The sequence below is a fragment of the Bombus pyrosoma genome, linkage group LG9 (genome assembly GCF_014825855.1).
Source record: "Bombus pyrosoma isolate SC7728 linkage group LG9, ASM1482585v1, whole genome shotgun sequence".
Taxonomy (NCBI): Eukaryota; Metazoa; Arthropoda; class Insecta; order Hymenoptera; family Apidae; genus Bombus; species Bombus pyrosoma.
Genome location: NC_057778.1, coordinates 10,144,340 through 10,166,914, shown reverse-complemented (window position 1 = coordinate 10,166,914; position 22,575 = coordinate 10,144,340). Strand labels below are relative to the sequence as shown.

Below are 22,575 nucleotides of genomic sequence, written 5' to 3'. Positions count from 1 at the left end.
GGGAACGCGCCTGCCCTCCGCAAAAACAATCATCGATCTTCGCATCGCAACATCATTTATCGAAATAATTAAAACATTCCAATTTCGTCAATTAATTCCACGAAGGTGGAAGTAAATTTCGGTTTTGAAAATTAATCGGATTCCGAAGGTTTAAGCGATCGAGAGAAGCTGCTGAAGGTGTTAAAAATATTGAACACTAGAAAAATACAGATATTCAAATATTCCAAAAATACTTGCCGCATCAAAATGTGTTGTTATTTCTGTATTTAAAAATAGGATCACAATATTTTATTCTTTGGATAAATCTGTCACAACGTTCTCAGCCGAAAAACCTTCATTGCACTTTCTTAAATATACTAGGAATGAAAACAAAAATCTATCGATTACATCTAGAACTATCTTCTAGTTACCATTTTCTGTAACTAGCGCATCTGCACGTGGATGGCGAGCGCGAACTCACCTTGTCATTTTCAACAAAATGTCCATTCTTTTCTATTCTTCAATATTTTCACGAATTATTCTCTTCAAGGAAATATTCCTTTCCTTTTATCGAGATTTTAACACCGTTACAAAGGACGCGCGATACGTGTTACACCTGGCACCTGTCAAGTATCGAACGATACAAAAGAATTGAAGAAATCACGCGTACGAGGAAAGTAACGAAAAGATGATCGCGTTCGAGTTTTACGACTGAAAGATCGGTTTATGTCCCAACAGCGCGATGTAACAGAACCGTTGCAGCCCCCAAGGGGTCAAGGCGAGCCATGAATGTCGATGGCTTGATTAAAGCCGCGGAATTTCAAGTTTTGGCCATTATGAATTTTCAATGTGACGCTGCTCGTAAATTAGTGTCCGTTGCGGACATGTAGGGTTCCAGTCCCTAGAGCGTAAAACGAGTAGAATGGAAAGAAAAAATGTGGCAGATTGATATTACCGGACAGGACAGCACTCTGGAGATGCATTCGAATCCCCGGGGACACATGATCGATCGGGCAGATTAATGGTAAATGTAACGCGTGTTATTGACGGATGAATTCGGTTCATTTCGATCGCTGTTTCTCGTATTTGCATTCGAATCTCGGATCTGTGCAGGTTAACTATTAGCTGTATTCCCTTGCGCAAGAAATAATTTGGATTTTTCTGTGTTTATTTCTAACGTTAGCGACCAATGTTCAGTTGTGCCATCACTAGCACACACACTTCCTTTTGCTGTGTTTATGAGAAATTTAAAGGCACAGACACACATCGAATACGAATAATGTAGGAAACTGTATGTAGCCGCACATGTGTTGGAGGATAATTCAACTGATGTTGTTAATTTGCCTCGGGACATTGACACCGTCCTGACGCACGAAACGTAACGATAAATAAATTCCGGGCGAAACAATGTCACCTCTACGTGCAACCGTGGATCAAAGACGAATTCGAATTTTCCGATTCTCTCCCGATCAGTATAAATAAACAGACGCGATCGCACGCGAATCAGTCATTAACGGAGTTACAGTCAGTTATCAACCAATTATCAACGAATTATCAGCGATCTAATTATCGAGTCATTAGCGATCCTATTTTACGACTTGTACACTGTACGAGCGTCTCAGCGAATATAGCCGGTATACTAATTTATTATTTTAAATATATTCGACGATTTCAACAACAAACAACAACATTTAATAAATCTCACGATCAAACATCCTGCACAAGTCCTGTACATGTATAAAGTAAGGATCGATAACACGGATGAGAAACATGTAGAAGATTTAGCAAGAATAGGAAATACGATATTTTGGAAAATAGCATAATTGTGAAGCACAGGAGAACGAAGATCTAAGGAAGATTGGAAGTTAAGGATAAAGTTGTTTGGTAGTCTAGTTAGGAGAATTTTTTCTTTTTACAAACGAGCATACGACGATAGAAAAGATTCAGCGAGCCACGTATCGCTGGAATCAAAGGAGGAGAGAAAAATTCGCAATAGAAACAGGCGCGAGACCGGTAAAATACGAAGAGAAGTTAGAAAGCACCGAGAAAGATACAACCAGATGGAAATGCAAGAGGATACTAGTGAAACGGCAGATAGTAATACGAAAGTAGATAGAGAAAAGTAGAAAGAGATTGTTAGAAGTAAGAGAATGATCAGGTACAGAGATGATCACGCAAAGAGAATAGAAAATGGAGAGGAAATTTGGGGAGAGCGAAGATGTAAGGATATGAAACAATGAGGAAGAGAGACAGAGGTGAAAAAATCAAAATAAGCAGAAGAAGTTAGAGGAGCAGGAATTAATTGAAAGCAAGAGCGAGATTTCGATGATTAAGCGATGAATCTAGGGAATGTAGATACTGAGAAGAATGCAAAGAAGAATGTAAATTGTGTGGTGAGTTGAAAGTGGAAAGATGTGATAAGAGAGTGCAGAATAATGAGAAATAAAGATTCAAATTGGGTAGAAATAGTAAGCGCAAGTGGGAAAGTAAGCCTGGCGAGGTCAAATGAAATTATATGGGAAAGGAAGAACGAAGAATTGGCTAGAAAAGAAGAAATATCAGATGAACGAAGAGTAGAAAGGAGAAAGGTAAAAGAGAAATAGACAGAAGAAATAGATTGATAGTGGTAGATAGGAATAGAATAGAAAGAGGATACTGTACAAAGTATAGAAGAGTGATGAGAGCGGTGATAGTAGAATCTAGAGCAGAGGTTTGAAAATAATTTAGAGTAGAAAAGAAAAAGTGATAAAAAAAGTGAGATTAAAGTTAGAAACAGAGAGAGAGAGAGAGAGAGAGAGAGACTGGAAGTGACCGAAATAGATTCGATATAGATAAATATCGTACAGATATACTGTACAACCAACTGTTAAATAACAAAGTGCTATTATTATTATTATTGTCCCTATGGCTTGATGCAACAAGTATCAATGTCACTCCTTACGGTTTTGCTGTTTTTTTTATCAGAATTATATATGAGAAATTCCAAAATGAAGGATATTAAAATTTGAATGTTAAGAATCTTCCGACTTGAGATCTTTCACTTGGCGTAATTGAAATATTTGCGATATCCTGGATGGTTAAAATTCTTATCGGCGGAAAATCGAATAAAGTGGTTGTTCTGAATTTAGAATTCCCTTAATCGCATCTCGATCGCGTAACCCCCGATATCTAACGGATGTGCAGTATAATTTACCGCATTGTTGGCAAGGTTTTCACGGAAGAATTTGCTCGATGTTGTCAGCTAGGCCTGTCCCCTCGTATTCGATCCACCATGAAGTGTAGTGAATTGAATTTAGAGACCGAAAAGCTCAGTCAAGGAGCATCGAGTGGCTATGGATAAAGGTAAACCACGTTAAACGTGAATTTACAATAAATCTGGCCCGTGTGGGGGAGCTTGCGACCGTAGAAAATTCAATTTCACGGGAATTTTAGTCCAAAGCGTTATACGAAAATTGAACGTTTTGTTTCAAAAATTAAACGTTTTTCGATAAATATTTCGCGTTATCAATCTGAAATTTATTTCTCAGTGTTGTCCTCTTTTATGTTTTGCCTCTTCAGTTCTCCGGTGCTTCGATTTCCTAATCTCATTCGTCTAGTTGTTCATTTCAATCCAAATCCTTCCAGTTCTACAATTTTCCAACTCTCCGATCTTCTAGTCTTTCAATAATCTAATTCTGCAGGCACCTAATCGTTCAGTTTCCTAATTCTAATTCTCTAGTCTTCTAGTCCTTCGGTTCTTCGATTTTCATGTAAACATATCCTGTGTTATTAAAGGTCATCGGTGTCAAGCTTTTTAACATTCGTCATTCTCTCACGATTTCTTTCGATCCGTTTCGTGCAAACGATTCGATTACGTTTAATCCGACCTCGTAAATCCAAAGCTCGTGAAACAAGCGTCGTCCAGCGTTGAACGACGACGCTATAAACCGTCGCTTTAGCGCAACTTACGATTTAAATCCTCGGGGCTGGACTGAAACCGATGAAATATCGCTGCAAATTACCGACAAATTTGACGCCAGAAAATTTCGACCCTCACGGCGATGCAAATAATTCCGGAGAAATTTTACGGTGATTGAGACGTACATTGTGAAATTTTTTTTCAAAATAATCCGGCTGACTTCATTCTCTCTCTCTTTCTCTCTCTCTCTCTCTCTCTCTCTTTTATTCGTTCTTTTCTTACGATTTATGATAGTAATAAATTTATACTGTAATGAATATTCATGAGAATGTGGGTGTTCCTTTTTGTTACAGATTACGTAGTTTCGTGGTGCGTGACAATTTCGTGTCCGATTCGTTTATGTTTATATGCTCAGTGGAGAAAATAAGGTGCAATTAAAGTTTCACGGTTTGCATCGATTAATCATCGCGTTCGTGGCTAAGCGGCGTTGAATCTTGATGACTAATATGACAAGAAGATGACGTCATTGGTTCAGAGGGATTTGGCGCCAACACGGAAGAGGGAATCCACCAGCAGTAATGCTTCCAGTTACTTGATGGTGAGTGAGAATAAATCTTTTCCAGGTATATTTTAGTAACTGACATAAATTTTAGTAGTAGGTATATTACTGTATCGATTATTCTCTGAATTACTTGTATACAAAAGTTGACGATTGTCCAAAGAAATTTTAATAAGCCATCGATGCTGAGGACGTAAGTCTTTGCTGTAAAAATATACGTATTAATTGGTGAATAATTATGAAGACAACTTTATTCAACGAATAACCGGTTTTTTCTTCTATGATGATCTAAATGTAAATTGCACGGATATAACATTCCGTGTCATAATATCTTTTCTTAAAAAATACTCTTACGTAGCGTTTTGATATGGTTCACAGCTGATTTATTCTTTAATATGATCGATAATTGATTGAGTAATTTAACAAAATTTAACAACAGATATTAGCCCATGAAATTTAAATTTCGAACAAGTGACATTTCAAATACTCCAGCTTAAAACAACTACGTTTAAACACGCATACATACGCAAAACATATATAAGACATCAATATTCAAAGCTTCGTCCAATCTCTGCAAACTATTGCAACGTAGAAAGCATCGTACCATGTAGCCCGAATCAGCCCCCAAAAACGTGGCTCTGTCAATTCCAATCCCATGGAAATACTCTCAGCATAGATTCTCCCTACTATCGTGTTCGTAATCTTCGGCAGAAAATTCTCGCTGCTTCCTCAGTGCTATCGTTGTCCAAATAATTCGTGATATCAGCAACCCCCATTCTTATCGCGCCTGCGATGTCCAAGGTTGGCTCTAGATCTAGTCGCGTCACGAGTATCGTGTAGTCGCGACAATAACGAGGCGACGATCCCGAAAACTGGTAACGTAGTGTGGCGCCTTCCACGACTACGACGTTTGACCATGAGGAGCGTCGTGACGCGTAGGGTGCGCGTTATCGTTTGTCAAGTATGTTAGGCCGATGGAGAAGTTTCGCGAAACATCCCTGAATTTCCTCGTCGCCGCCTTTCCTTTGATTATCCGAGCGTGTGCCACGTGTACCACGTGTCCCTTCCTGTTGACGCGATTTCTCTGTGGAATTTTTATGAGCATGGAATTCAGATTATTTTAGGGTTGTTTTAATTTTTTTAGCGTTTGCCATAGAGCAACGATAGTAGAAGTCGATAAAGAAACGATGATTATGTTTATGATACGATCGTTATTAATGTATTCTTTAGAAATCTTTTTATTTGTCAGATACCTTTTTAAAAAGCATTAGATTATTCTTACCGCGACTATTCATGTTTATTTTTTCTATTGTCTGTTGAATTTTTATCAGTCTGAAATGTAAATTACCTTAGGCGCTGTTTTAATTGTGGAGGAATTTACGTTTGCATTTAAACTACATTTTTATGGAATTTTTGTTCACTTCGTAGATGGCTTTCTTCGATAGTTACAGTACTCTGTTAGATTATTCTTGTTGCCATATTTATGCTTATTCTTCTATCTCTCTATATTTTTGTTTATGGTATATTCAGCTCGCTATCCCCTTTAGGATCCGTAACAGAGGGGATGAAAAATGAAAGAATGGAATAGCATAGTTGTTCCATCTTCATATTCCCTATTTATTTATCTTCTTTATTCTCAGTCTCGAATTCTTCGCCTATTTCCCTGATAAAACCGACATGATGAAAATAAATAAATAAATATATAGATAAATAATCATATTTTCATTTCAACAAAAGTACACTTGCACACTTTTACCAATTTCAAACCCCAAAAGACTCTACGTCAACGATCACAATATACCTACTTCATAATTTACAAACACGTCACACTTTTCCAACTGTTCTATAAAATTCCGTTGCACATATTCACTTCAAATCACCCTAAAATACTACCCATCCCCCAGCCGCTATTTCCACCCCCCCTTTACTTACTCTCCGGCCAAATTACTCTATTCCACGTCACCTCCACTTCTTCCCTCCCTTGCAAAAACTCTCTAACATCGCCATTTTCACCGCGTGCAAACCATTCTCTCGCGCGTTTCCCATTAATGGGACGCATCTTTTCTTTCGGACTAAGCGCCCCCTATCTCGCGCGCTCGAGTTCGCTTCCGGCGAGCATTTTTCGGTATTGAACCGGCGCTGCGTGGTCGGAATTTTATAAACGGCGGGGAAAATATATCCGGGACGAGGAAAAGCGCGCTGGGGGTTGGATGGCTGGAAAGGTATGCAAAGGGGCAAAAAGTGAAGCATCGCGACGTCGGTGACGGTGGCCTCGATGGGGTCGACAAGGAGAAACGCAAAGTCGGCGAAATCCTATTTAATGCAAATTTTGTCATGCACCAGAGCGATATCTCGTCGTTGTAAAATTAATGTTCCCGATGTTTCCTTTTCATTTCCGCCACTGTCGCCCCGCCGCGATCCTCGAAACATGATGGATAGCCAAAAATCTCGCCCCAGGTCGATTTACAGGCTCCTTTGTTTCGAATTCTCCTAGTAGCAGCGGAATCATTTAGATTAGCTTGGATAAATAGAAGATATGGCAGACGATCTTTTCTTCTTCTCTTTTCTTTTTTTCCCTCTTTTTCTATTTACTGCGAAGAAATTTATTAATAGATCCCAAACTTTTATGCACTTACGGGTAATTTGGAGATGCAAAGATCAAAATCGTAGGGCTTCTGTTAATATTTGGTAGATGAAACAAGTTCTCTATTCAAACTTCGTCTCCATCTTCATAAAAATATGAATTTGTATAAATATCGGCGACCTATTTGTTAACGTTATTTCAAAATGTTATAAGATGATTTGTAGGAAGCGAATTTTCAATGCGCCGATTGCCATCAAACTTGTCGATGAAGAAAAGATATGCTTCTCAAACACAGTTCAATGAATCCTTTTTAGAATCAAAAATTACATATTTTCTCTACAAAATCGCGTACGATTTCTTAATACAAATCTCATTCAGTTTATGGATATCGAAATATAACGTGAATTCTTTCGATCGATCATCCGAAAGGTGCAATTAGACTTGGCCGCTGGAAGAAGGATGTCCGTGACAACCGCGTTTCAGGGTAGAGGCAATTAGGTGAAATTTGAATGGGTCTAGCTATCTGGACGATTATGCGTGAGCACGAAGTCCATCCCCGCGTCTTTCGCCCTTATGGGGATTGTTACGTCCCCGGGCAGCTTAAAAACGCTTTAACTTGCCGCACGGATAAGAACAGATGGTTCTCCTGTCCCCACGGAAACATACAAGCCATGCGAGTTAATGCTCGCTGGAATATTCAAAGGTAGTCACGGAATCACTATTTTTCACGGGGCGTCGCCTTCCAGTACGCATTAAAGAAATACGCCATTTTTCTCCTTTTTCCTTTCTTTCTTCGTCGGCCGTATTTAAAATACAATATCAAAACTTACAGTGAGATATTGGAATTTTCTCAAACCGTAATCCACCTCTGCTTGTCCGTACATTATTTGCGAAAAAAATTCCACCTCTTTTGCATATTAGATTTTCTTTCTTGCATATTAGAATCTGAAGATTCTATCGAGCTGAGAACAGGTTCATAGACACGTAATCTGATTTATCTGAGAAACTCGATCGATAAATTCCTCTACGTCCAACGTTATATTTCATTTTCCTGGTGGCGAGGTTGGCTCTATGAAGGGGGGAGGGCTAAAACGATTTCCAAAGCTCAGAGGAAGGCTTAATCCGATGATTAATTCAATTAACGGCGACTGCACGATCGATCTGGCACTGCACGCTTTCAGAGATCGGCAGACAGGACCTTAAGCTTCATTTGCATACCGGTTGATTCCCGAGCTGCGGCGGAAGCCTGTTTCGTCCTTGAGGCCGTAGTTTTTCATTAAAAGCGCCGTACATGGTGTCTTGCAACGATTTATTGCCGGACATTAGGAAAATAAGCAACGAACGCTATAAAAATATAAGGAATAGAAGGAGAATCTCTTCGCACAGTAATTGAATTGTCGTTATCAAAAAAAAAAAAACAAAGTCAGTTTTTAAAATCAGTCTATTTTTATTACCAAACTTGTTACTTTTACGCGAGGGAAATTTGTAATATCGGTAACTTACAGCTTCTAACTTGTTTTATTCGTTTAATGGAGGAATTTTTCAAGGCTGTTTGAAGCTACGTTTGAAGAATAATGTTAATCGAATTTGGCAGCGAGTGAAAAAGTTAAAATTGAAAACGAAGACACTCGGAAATAATTCAAAATAATTGATAGATTATTGGAAAAATTGGAAAGCGATAAAATAAAACGATTTATTACCAGTAGATACATAGGATTTACCGTGCTACAGATGGTCAATTTTATTTCTTCGAGTACAATCAATTACAAGAAAGTAAGTCAGATGGAATTACGGTGTTTGGATCGAAAAAGTTGAAACGGAGTCGGAGAACAATGATTCTTCGACACCCGGTGCACTTCAATTGTACCAGATCGAAGGCCATCTTCGCAGACACCGGTTCCAGTGTCTAGAAAGTTTCCTGTCAGCCGACCGCCGATACACTTTCGATCCTCTCGGTTTTACTTCGTCGCGGCGAATCTCCTGCTGTAATTAGCTGAATCCTCTTCGACCAGCTCGAGGTTGTTCAACGTTCCTTGAGAAAATCGGTGTTTCGGTTGTTGCTCTGGTAAACTGCGGATACACCGGATCGTGGTATTTAAACGTTTTATAACATTACGAGATGCTGAAGAATAATCACACAGTCGTAAATTGCATAGCGTAAATTAAATCAGAAAAATCCAAATCGTATGGAACGATCAGTTACAAATTATATTAGAACAGTTACAATCTTGGAGAATCCAAAGATACACGCGGAATGGTAAAAGCTCAGGAGTTTATATCGTAAAAATCACCGTAAAATTCTGAATAATAAATTCGTCTACCCTTTAATCCCGCCATTCGATATTTCAACGAACTGGAATTAATTTCACCGGAAACTCGCAACTCGAGTAAGTCTGTTCGTTATTCTGCGAGAAAAAGCGCGAGAGTGAAGGAAAGATATAGGGAAAAAAAGAAGAAAAAAGAGAGAGAGAGAGAGAGAGAGTACTAAAGGCGAGTGAATTTTCAGGCGAGTGAACGCCTATCGCGTCGCTACGGTCCATCGACGTGGAAGAAAGTCGAACGCACCGCGGCCGAGGGTGGAAGAGGAACGCGCGAGGAACCGATAAATCCTTCTTTCAATCAAGTTAAAACGATGCTAAATTATTTGGAAGGACATAACGGTGCTAAAAGTCGAGGCCTTAAGAATGGTATACGTGTGTACAATCGTTTCGTGGGATTATATTTTTCCGTGTTTGGGGATGGCAAGAAATGTTCTTCCGCGGCTGAGAGCGCTCCTTTGTGTCGTCGCCTTAGGCCTCGGTCACACGGAAATTTTTTAATTCGGCACACTGCTATTCTTGTATCTCGACATAATTATTTCTACGTAATTAACATACCGTGTCTCTATTTGGTTTCAGGATCAGATATGCATTTTTATCAACCTATTTATCTCATTTATATCACCCACCCTAATCTTTAATTTCGAAAAGGAAACTGTAACGAGGAAAATTATCGGTACGTAAAAACAATGAATCATACATTTTATGAAAATGCATTATTTGTCACGGATGACAGAACCAACGCTCGTGTGACCGCAGCCTTAAAGGCGAAGCCTTTAACTGCGGAGGTGGTCAACCCTCGAGCGGCTCGAGTATCGCGAATTCTCGCTGAAAGGGCCGGAGAAATTGCGTTCTAGCTCGCAATTTAGTTGGTCCTCCTTTTTATTTCCTTTTTCTTCTGGAGTAGTCTGATACCATAGTTGAGGAGATATAATTCTGGTGGTTGTACGAGGCGAATAATACAGAGAGAAAGTTTTTTCTTTGCTTGTGAAAATTATTATGTCTTCCCTCTGTATTCTTCGATTCTCAACCCTCAATTACCGACGTAATATTATCGGCAAAATTTTCACATAATTAAAGAAACACTTTTCTACAACTGTAAAATGTATTCTATTAAAAAACCATTGATACACATGATGCGTCATACTTACTTTGCACATACTTACTTTGTTGCTAGATGTACCTTAATTGTAAAATTACATTTTACGCTTTTATTCGAGTCTCACCGCTTTACGATTGTCTGCAAGATTATGAATTTTCATAAATATTCCCGCTTTACTGATCATGTAGTAGTATTAGATCAATACTGGTGTTTTCTTTCCTTCTTTTTGTATTTTCGTCAGTAAATTCCAATTTTCCAAAGGTTCTCGTATTACAGAAAAATAATTATATAAAATGTATCGATCGCGTATCACGTAGAAATGTGAAAAATCTGTTAGAAAATTCTTTCGTTGGTCAGTTATGTCGTGTGTGGGGCAAAAGTGGCACGAAATCATTTTTGTTTGGACTCAGATGTTGCTATGGAAATTGAACGATGGGTCGGCGGCACGTTCGTATCGATTCCCAGGGACGAGTACACGTCTCGTGTACTCGTGGCTGCACATTCGTGTTAAAGTTCAGTTCACTCACCTGCTCTGATCGTAAGAAGGTTGCTTACGATCGTACGTGTGACGAAATCGTGCGTTCAAGCGCTCAATTACGGAAATTAATTTTACACCGTTAATTATTAAAACTCGTCTTCGTTCGCGAAAAGCTATAGACATCACAAACAACGTTCGAAATCCTCTCTCCAACTCGTTATTTTGGATTAGAACATTTCGAAGACTAATAACGTTATTTTTAAATTAAAAAAAAGTGGAAATTTTCACTGAGAAATATTAAAGATGTCATAAACGATCGGCAATATCTTTACAATTCCATTTTAAACGTTGCAAATACTAGAAATACCATTGTTTCAAAATAAAAATAAAAGACAGAAGACTCTTTAACAAACAGAGGTAAAATTATTCGTCAAAACGATATTAGTAACGCTATAAACAGTGTCTGAAACTCTTTCCAATCTCATAATTCCATTGCAAACATTTGACAGATTAATAATACTATCGCGTGGATATAAAAATTAAAAGAAATATTATATTATCTATTCCATGGAAACAGTACAGGAGCGTGGAATCGAACGGAGCGAAGAATTTTTAGAAAAGTGGTCGCTCGGTAGTATCGATCGGTTCTCTGTCGGATCGGTAATAAAAAGGCGCTGACAGTTCGTTCCCGTTCTCCTCTCTTTTTACGTTATTCTCAGAATCGCGTCAAGTGTATCGTGTAAAGTGCAATTCAGAGTCGCGTGTGCGTCATTCGTGTGAAATTAGCGTTGTTGTTATGCGAGTCGTCGAAACGTTGGTAGTCGCTGTTTGACAGTGTTTATAGTTGTAGAAAGGAAATCGAGCGGTATCGCGGTGTTATCGTCTGTCAGAAAACGGAAGTTGCTGTTATCTTCGCGCGAAGACGAGAGGAAACAGCGTTCTCCGGTGAGTGACCGGATTCCAGTGCTTTTTACTAAATCGATCGCACTTCTTGTACACCTTGACACCCGGTATGTACACATTTCTCTTATTAAAATGTAATAAATTTTATTCCGTATCAACATCCTCTAAAAAATTTCTCCAATCAACGGGATATTGAAATAATCTCACAACGTAGAGAATTAAAATATTCGTACTGGCAATCTAAAAGCAGGAAGCTTTTGGAAGCGCTATCATTCGGTGTAAATAATATAATTTATACCGAAGAAAAAATAAATAAATAAACAGAATGTTCATAATTCAACTCTGTTAATTAATTCTACTTCCTTTTTGTTAACATTTTTATTCAGATGAAGGCCAGTTATCGATAAGTGTGGAAGAAATTCTCGAAAAATGACATCCTTTAAAATTCATCTTACAACGGCTACGATGTCCTAAATTCGTTCTCCATGTAGAATAAAAAATCCCTTCGTTTAAAACCAATTAATCTTCTGTCGCATCACTGTTCTGTGAAAAAAGGCCACAAATATTAATTGTTTGTTAATTGCTAATCATTATACATTGCGATATATCTTCTTGATTACCGCTATCCAATATCGACGACAAAAATCTTTTTCTGGTTACATTGTTACTAACATTACCGATAATTAGTAGATATTCTTTGGTAACATAGGAAGGCTTAATTATAAAACTTATACATTTTGTTAAGCAAGTTATTAAAGTATATACAAGTACATGTAAGTTTTACAGTTAATTTTTTGTGCTTCACAAGAAACTACAGGAAAAACTTTAGCCGCCGATAATGATTATCGGTAACCAAAATAAAATTCGGGTCATCGATAATGGTTACTGGTAACCAAACAAAATTCCTGGGTATTTATAACCGGTTACTGATAACCAAAATTAAATTTCCCTCGATAACAACTACTGTCAATGAAAACAATTTTAATCATTTGTAATGTTTATCCGTAAGCAAAATTTCTTCATTAAAAATATTAACTCGTATACCAGAACCTTTAAAATTCATCTTACAACAGCTACGATGTCCGAAATTCGTTCTCCATGTGGAATAAAAAATCCCTTCGTTTAAAATCAATTAATCTTCTGTCGTATCACTGTTCTAGGAAAAAGGCCACAAAGCGTAACTATTACGAACGAACTTGTCCTCGGTTGAAACCATAATCGACACGGTAGAACGGAACGAGATACGGGATTAAATCGGAGATGATGAAAAATCGTGGTGGAGAGAAGCGGCTTAACACTAACAACCGTTTCGCGCGTGCATCATTCCGAGCAAATATCGCCATCAAATCGAGCATCGCGTCAACAATTTTTCCATCCCCTCGTATTTCAGCCGGTAGTCGGCCGATTAATTCTTTTCCCGGCCACGAATAGCCCCAGGCGCGATTAATTAATTCCGACGGTTGTGAACGCATGCCGGCAGAGCTGGAAAACACGGCAATTTCGTCGGCTTGGGATCGATCGTTCGAAACGTGTGCGTGCAACCGATTCCGATAACGAAGATGATAACGAGAACAGCGTTCAACTAGCCCGATCGAGGATAGTTTCCAGTTACATCGTTGAAAATCCACGAATAAACGTTTTTAGTCGATCCGCGACGGTTGATCTGTCCGCCGGCTTGGTTTTTGGTCGGAATTCCTTTTGGGGGATGGCAGCTGAAAATTATTAGGTTGCCCGAAATGTTTCTTTCGTTTTATAAGGAAATAATGGACGCACAATGTTTTTTGTTTTATATTAATTCATTGAATTATAACAATTGAACATAGTAATAGAAATAGAAGGAAATGGATCATACCTAATTCAATAGAATAATATAAAACAGAAATTGTTGTTTATCTATTATCAACTTATAAAACGAAAGAAACAAATCTGTCAAGTTGCGGTTTCTTCGATTTTAATTCCGTTATGCTTATGACAGTACATCGCGGACGATGGTTTTAATTTTGTGTTAATCGTGTAACGATCGGATGTTCATGTTTATGCATGGCTTATAAATCTTCATGAAATACTATTTAATTTCCTATGCAGGATAAACGAGTCTCTCGAACGCCAGACTGATGATAACTTTGTATACAGTTTTTCATTTCTTTTTATTCATATATATATATATATATGTCACATTCTATCGTCCGATATAAGAGGATTAATATTTACATCGAATTTTTTTATGAAACATAATTTGAGAAGAATTATTTTAATATTGCTATTAATTTCCTTGTAATATTACGTAGCTTAGTTAGAGCAAATAAATTAGTTTCTTTCTTTTTATTCATATATGTATAATTATTAAATATAATATAATTATATATATATATATAACTAATGTCCCTTTTTTAATTGCAAGGAATGTCTTCCTTTCGAGAAATATTTCCACAAGTTCGTTAGTGAAGCAAATTGTATTCAGATATCACCGCTTGCCTTTATTTTTCAATTTTAATCATTTGAACTTCTGAACTTGGGGAAATATCAAAAAATTGGTAATAGCTGTGTTTGGAAATGGGGAACAATTATTTTAATTCTCAGATATATTCTGAAATGAGTGATAAAGCTTGATACACTATCGATGAATCAACGTACGTTATCGCCTCGCGTTTACTATTTTTGTAGCGATATCCACTCCACAGGAGACGCTGATAATAATTAAACGATTACCGAGGCTAGATCGTTTCGTATTAAAATTGGAATTTGAATTGTGGAAAATACAGATGTAAAGTGTGTTCTTTGTATCTGCCGTGCGTAAATGAAACTAGCGTGAGTTAGAGCAGTTGCAATGTCACTGCATGCTTGAGAAATAATTGGACGTGGAATGGAATAAAATGGAATCGCGTGAAAAACGAAGAACTGCTGTTTAATCTGATTCGGTGAAAAAAAGAGGTACGCACGATGGCTTGCAAAAAGTCCGATACGAATGAACGCAGCGTGTTTGATTACATGGAAAACGTGACGAAGTATTTGCTAGAAGTTAGTCGTAAGAATGACATAAGCGACGAAGATTTTGCCAGCAACGAGGCCGACAATAAGATCTCAAGGTTTGATCACTTGTCATAACTTCCTCTTCAATTAATACACACGATATCAAACCTTATCCACACAACTTGAATAAAAATGAAACATCAGAAATCAAGTTTTCTTATAAAAGCCAAGATGTTGAGACTTCATCGCGTACCCCAGCTTTCCACTTGATTAACGCGCACAATATCGCGTCTTATCCGAATTTTACTTTATTCAAACTTTATTTATTTCTTTTAAATCGGCTCTCCCCTTATTTTTTCACAATCACAGACAGAATTAGAACCTCCACCGTAGAGTCAAACGTCCATAACCAGCATCGATCAGGATCAATTCCTCGATAATCGACATTCTCGTCACGCGCACTGGATCTTCTACAGCTCATAGATTCACCTTCTCCGAAGTCCGTTTCTTTCGTCGCAGCTGCGTCTTCGTTACTCGCGTACTGCACTGGCGTACGAAGACACGCGTGTACGTTACTGTATAATATATGTACACTCGGGAATATACTCTTCATCTTCTTCTCTTTTTCATTCTCTGCTTGTCTTATCATCCTTGGCATCGTGTGTTCGTGGACACACAGAGGCTGGCAAATAAATGGTGGCCACGGGAAACACGTAACATTGCCGATCGAGTGCAGCTGTCGTTGCACACCGTGTGTACCATTAGTTTCGAATTGCAGGTGGGAAATTATAGGGTATTTTTGAGTTGGGCTTAACGGAGGCTGTCTACCTCGCTTCAATCAGATTGCGATAGAAAAAGTAGCGTTTTGTTTCAAGATTTCATCGTGCTTGCAGCCTGAGGGTTTGATTTCCAGAGGGATAGGATCGGTTCGTCTCGTGATTTCTATCGTTTGAACAGTATAGCGTTCTTTTTCTTTGATTTCCGTCACGTGGAATAGGTGGGTCGATACTTTTTGGCGAGAGAACGGGAAAAAGAGAGATCGCGTTGGTTGTGGTATAAAATTTCAATTTCAAATTTCATTCAAATTCCATTGATTTCGGTATTCAATAATTCATCATTTTATACAGTTTCAAAGAACGAGAAAGATTACGGACACCCTATGAATTCTATTCTATCGTGATATTACCTCTTGCCATTTTTCTCGCTACCCCATATTTCATCCTTTTTCGGTACAACGTACGACACGACACACGAAGATTAAGAAAAAAATTCCAAACCGAAGAATCACCTCGATCCCTGTTTCTACCCTCTGAAATCCTCTTGGTTGACCTTCGATCTCTTCCATTCGAGACACCCTATAAACGATCCGCTTCCGGTTCGTCGTGTCCTTATTAAACGAATCTTTTCAGCGGCGCACCGAACATTCGACTTTTGCGGCGACAAGAGTCGTCAACCGGACGCGCGTGTTCTACGTTTATTTGCACGGGTTGGACTATGTGCGTGCACCGTCTATTACGATAACGAGCAGCCAACACCAGGGTCCGCTTAATTGTCGTTTGTGCTACCTAATCGTTGTCCTACTCTCTTCACTAGTGGCTACGAGCTGCTACAAACACAGGGCGAAAACAAGCAACTGTAGCGCGTTACATGCGAATGCGATTGCGGATTCAGTCTCCCTCAGGAAAATTTTGGGTAGAAATTGAACGAGCACGATTGACCTATTTAGTCGTACTTTATTGCGTTGGCAATTAAGTGATTGCGGCTTTTGTCAATACCAACTATTCACAAAATCCGCAATCACTTAGTTGCCAACCCAATTCATTATATTAGGTCGTCGAAAAAGTTTCTTTCGTTTTATAAGGAAATAATAGACGCGCAATGTCTTTTGTTTTATATTAATTTATTGAATTATAATAATTGAACATAATAATAGAAATAGAACGAAATGGATCATACCTAATTCAATAAAATAATATAAACTAGAAATTATCGTTCATCTATTATCACCTTATGAAACGAAAGACACAACCTAATAGAAGAAGAAGAATATTTATTTATACTACGCATCACGTGTTTATCCATCGTAATATTATTAGCAAGGCTTTTACATTAATCCCCGAAATAAACTGAAAAATGAACGACTTTGTTACACGATGTAATTGGTATATCACACGACTATAACATAGTTTAATGTTTCGCGTTAGTTCGCAATCTTCCTGTCAGTAATTAGTTCTAATGATCGCATCAGAATAGAAAAATCATAATTCATCGTTAAGCTAACTAGGAACGAAGGAAATAGGTTTAACCCCATCGCGTGACAACCCTCCAAAGCCAGGACATTGATCCTACAGTTGATGGATCGCTGATTAATCGACTACATAACAGAATACTGCTACGCAGTATATTCTCGGGTTCCCTTCGGGGTACCAAGTTAGGCAATTCCTCCGGGACCTGGGACAGCGATCGTATATGGGGTTCCCAAATTCTTTGTCCCGTGTATCCACGTCGTGGCAGGCAGCGTATGGACAGAATAAAATATGAAGTGATCTATGTGTATGGGTGCGTTATGCAAGCTAACAGACCATTGGACGTAAGACATACATCGTCGGCTATCTCGAGCGGTGATCTGAATGACTGTGTTCTGCTTTGCTTGCTTCTACCGGGTAGACACGCAGAGTTCGCTAGCGATAGCTTCGATCCATTAAACGTGAATCATTCGAATGCGTTATCTAGAGCAGAGTATTCTAGAGAAAAGATAAGCGTCTTTGCTTACTATCCGAATGCTTGAATACGCAAATATTCGAATTTAAGCTTGACAAATATAAAAATTATAATTCGCGCTTTCGAGCAGAAAAATTTAGACTCAAACCTTCAAAGTATAAAAATTCAGATTGAAGCTTTCAAAAGCTAAGATTATAAAATTAGTTTGACAACATAGCGCAATAATTATTCGCGAATTTTCTTATTGACAGCGTCGTTCGAATAGCGTCTTCTGTATACTTTCCTATTGATCCATTTTCTTCTCTTTTCTTCGCGCATTGGTATCTCGATTTCTACACCTTGTCACACGTCACACCTGAGACACCGCCGTACTTTCCAGCCGTTCTTGTACATCGACAAACTTGTTCTATCGTCCAACGAACGAACCCTCTCGCATAAATCGCGAAACCCATTCGCACGAATCAAAATGTTCAAATATTCCGAGCAATAATATCCATTCGAAGGAGTCGAACTTCGTTGAGCTATTCGACTACAAGATACGAGGCTCGAACAGTCTAAATCCTGCAAAGGCAACAAAATCGATTCCATCGGCATTTGCTGCTACCAGTTTCGTCAAAATGTCACCAGACGTAAATCAAACAACGTCTATTCATACGTTGTAAACACACGGCCAAGCTTACGTACGAAACTTGCAAGCTTTCGTGAAAAGTTTCGCGTTATTCCGGGCGTTATACTCGATGAATTTAATTAAACAAAGGCCGGAATCGAATGAAACGCCGCGACAACGGTACAACGTGTTGCACGACGTCGACGACAGCGGCCGGTGCTGATTGGATCTAATCCGTTTAATTCGGGGAATGAGTTTCAGCGGACCATTTTAATTCGAGCCGTCGTCGTGTCGCGTTTGCTCTTCTTCTGCAAGTTCCGCGACGCGAAGGGGGATTGGCAGGCCTGCTCGCGCCGCGAGGCCAGCCATCGTGTTCGCAGTTTAACGATCGCGCCGGGAGCCCCGCAGAGTTTCCACGCGTTACGGTTATTAGGGTCCCCGTGTGTGTCGCGTTGTCTCGAACGCATACATCCGAGAATTCGCTCGAGAATCTCTCGATGATCGTAAGTTGTTACAAGTTTGAAGGGGAAAGCGAGGAAAGGGGATCGTCGACAGGGAACGTCTTAACCTGGGAACACGGACGCTATGATCTAATCATGGAGATCGAGAACTGGTGGAGGAAAGAATTGGTAGAAAATTTGAGTTCTATATGTTTATGTACCTCTATATAGCTATAAATTTCTATGAAATATTTGTACATATTTGTGATCGTGAATATCGGTATTCGTATTTTTCGGAGTGGCACGGGTCGATAGAAAGTTTCTCTATTTGGGCAAGTTCTATTTCAAGTAGCTCTAAATTAGACCAAAGCCCGATTCAGTGTATGGTAGCTAATGTTCCTGTTCACTCTAATTCGTCTTCAACCGCTTCGAATAACTATAGTTTCTGAGAAGTTGCTCCGGAATGGTCTAACTTGCTCTGACTCGCGTCATATCTTCTCAGGTCATATAAACTTGACGTGCATAACTAACTTTCCTTCGATATCCAGCTAAAATGTCGAAATTAAGAAGAGAGTGAAAAATTCAAGCAATTTACTTGAGAAATTTAACGAAAAGTAATTTGGAGGCAACTGGGAGACAAAGCCATTGGAAATGAAAATTGATACGAAGGTACAAAGGCGGCCAAGTTTATCAAGTCGATTCAATCTTATCTCCAATCTAATCTGAACGAAGCAACGAATAATTAACAAATGGAAATTGTTAAAGCATAGAGTTGAAGGAGTTTGCTCGTCGACCCGAACCTAAATTTAATTCGAACATAATCGGAATTAATCTACGAAAATTTCAAAAATAGAAACTCACGGAAGAATTTGCATAAAGGAAGAAAGTTTATTTGTCAACTCTGACCCAAACTAACTGAACCCAAGCAAACTGAAGCTAAAACTAACCGAAACGATGCAGCGAAGAGTCGGAAAATGGAAATTAATAAGCAAGAAAGTGGCCTGAGTTTACTTGCCCTAGAATCGTGAATTCATATCCAAAAGAATCATAACATGGTCTTTGAAGGAAGTTTCTGCGACCCTGACACGTTTGCAATTTTTAATAAACCCCATCACGGGTATAAAAAGAAGTAGCAACGAAACGGTGTCAATCTATTTCCATCTATTTTCAAGGCGAGAATAAGCCGCTACTTTTCCGCTCCCCCTGCACCCCTGGTACGACCGTGGCCGAGTTACGTATAATGGTGTTCTCTTATTCGCGGTTTTTCCTCCCTCGGTGTGCCCCATGAAAAATGCAGCAACGATTTTCGGGGTCTCCACGTCCGTGACCAAGATCGAGATTCAAGCGTTAGGTCCACCTTTTTTGCATTGTAAGCCGCGCTATCTTCGTTTAAGATAGTGCGCAAGACAGCGTTCTGAATGACAATGGACCGGAAGGGTGTCGGTGTTATTTATACATTCGTCCGTGTGTTTTTCCGATCCTTTGTCATCGCACGAGGTTCTTCAGCTTGTTATTTAAATGCATATTTTTTTCTTTCTTCTTTTCTAGAATATAGAAGATGCATCTGGAGTTTGGGACAAATGAGTCGATGAAATGTATCGATCTCTTTAATTCGAGGGTGTCTTTTGTAGTCTTAATTGGTAATTTCAGTTAATTGGTTTGCTGTGTGTATCGGGTTAGGAGGAGGATTGTAAATTGTACTTATTACGAGTGGTTTCTGCTTGAATTATTCTTTTCTTGCGTTTCTCGCTTCTGTATAAAATCTTATAAATATGTATCGCTTAATATCAAAATCAATTTTAGTCGATCGATTTCCTATGTGTATTGGGCTGAGAGGAGGATTATAAATTGTATATTGCGAGTGCTTTCTCTTTCAATTATTCTCCTCTTCTATTTTTTGTTTCCCTATAAGAACTTGTAAATATTATTTAATATGCGAAAATCACTTCCAACTATCTGCTGATATTCTATAAATTCCTACGCAATTTTCAACGCTAATAGATTCTCTCTACACGATTTGAGTAAAGTTGGAGTATAATTCGAGGAGAATTTCGGTGAGCTTTTTAGAATGCAAGAGAATCTGAGGATCAATTAATATGCACGTGGTGGACGAATTATAAAAATTGGATTATTTTGGAAATAATCGTGCGGTATGGTAGAGAGTTCAATGGAAGTTCATCGAACGAGACGTCGATCATTTCTACGGGTTCCATCGGATTTCTAGCGAGAAAGATCGACGAAGGGTTTCCGTTGCTTTGGCGAATCCATCGATTTCCATCGGCTTTGTGAGCAAAGCTTCGACAGCCGGAATATCTAACCGGCGTCCTATGGGGTTCCATGCTTCGTTGCTCGCATGACTCACCCCGAATACACACGAGGATCCGTATGCAAGCCAAATATTCGCGAATCGAAGGCACATGGTTATGCGTCTCTTGCTTCCGTCGCGCTAAAAGCGTCTGTATTCCACGAAAATCACGTTTCCGCCGTTAATATTAGCTGTTTGTTACTTCCAGCCGAGAATTGGTAAATTCGAAGCGATATCTAGATTTATTTGAAAAGAATTCCTAGATTTGAAGAGAATTGGATTTGGAATGTTCACTGGATATTATCTTTAAAGTAAAATCAACGTTAATTAGTTTATAAAAGATATCGTACGTCAACGTAAACTCATAATCTTATCAAATATTAGATCAAATATAAATGAATCGTAAATCACAAGGGAAAATAAGAAATATTCGCAAGCTCTCTTATCAAATCCAAAATATAATCCAAAAATACCAAATATCACAATTTAGAAAGTAAATGTAACCCGAGGGAAACAATGAAGAACGTTCGCGAGCTCTTTTAAAAACACCAAAAATAGTCTAAAGGAAAAGTTACCTTAGAACTGATTAACAAAGGACAAAGAATATTTACAAGCCATCTGTAAACAGAATTACGCTTCAAACTCTTGATATTCGACCGACATGCAACAAAATGATGGAATCGGATGGACAGGATGGTATAGGAGAGGACAGGAATTTTCGAAAGACAACGACGTATCTTGTTATCTGTCAATCGAGTCTCACTGAGGCGGACGGGTATGAAAATTTCAGAAATAGTCTGAGATTTCTGGCACGGGGGGATGATGTACCCGTGTCACAGGGGAACTCGATACACGTATCGACAGATCGCGGGGTTGTGGCTGGGGTGAATTGCAATTACATTCTCAGGATGACCCTTTAAGGTCGCGTGTTCAGCGAGGGTTTTGATGATATTTAAATTCCACTTGAAACGATGCATCGTACTCGACTCTGTAACTCGTTATTTCGATGAAGTTTGACGTTAAGTACGAAATATTCTGAAATTATGCTTATTTTCTACTCAATTTCTTCCTATAGATTTTGAAATAATCGTTAATTATTATTTAGTACATAATTTATTTAGCTTTATATAATTTAAAGTAATGGTTAATAACTGGATAATTTACTTTGCCTGATACTTTGGATTTACTAGCTTACAAATACTTGTAAGCTTATAACGATGAATATTGATGTTGGAGAATGTTGAGAATTACATCGGTTAATCTGTTAACAAGTTGTTCTCTAAGTCATGCGAATGTACGTTGTAATACGTTTCAAAGCTCTTTAGGTTGTTTCAGCATACTCCTAGTCAGCTTAAGTCGCATCGACTCCCGTTCTACTTTGCTCTAACAACCCCTGGCTTGTGGCTACGCGACATCAGCTTTGTTCTACTTGTGACAGCTCTGGTATCGAACGTTTCGTTACAACCCTCGATCATTTAATGATATAAATTCCATGTTCTACTAAGGCAAATGTTCTTAAGATCCGCGACTCGTACCAACTTCTTATCTTGATAGTACAATACTGAATTTTTCTTCAATATGTATCAATTATGTAGCTTGACACCAATCTCAAATATAGTGACAACGATATCTAAAAATAAAAAAAAATAAAAATATTCTACTTCCAAGTATCACTTCAAACAAGTATCATTCGAATTCTGAATTTCTTCGA

General features: G+C 38.5%; 1 protein-coding gene across 10 annotated transcripts in view; it reads left to right on the top strand.

Moving 5' to 3' along the window:
- The window catches only part of LOC122571183 (protein sprint), a 209,019-nt gene that overhangs the window by 56,986 nt on the left and 129,458 nt on the right, over nucleotides 1–22,575 (top strand). For 5 of the 10 annotated variants that reach the window (XM_043734592.1, XM_043734591.1, XM_043734590.1 and 2 more), the window contains one exon: nucleotides 4,231–4,475. In XM_043734592.1, the coding sequence (XP_043590527.1) occupies nucleotides 4,395–4,475 (81 nt within the window). In that variant the 5' untranslated portion in view covers nucleotides 4,231–4,394. Of the gene's footprint in view, nucleotides 1–974; nucleotides 2,568–4,230; nucleotides 4,476–11,477; nucleotides 11,929–18,415; nucleotides 18,749–22,575 lie in introns of those variants that run through there. The other 5 variants (XM_043734589.1, XM_043734587.1, XM_043734594.1 and 2 more) reach the window with 4 other exon arrangements.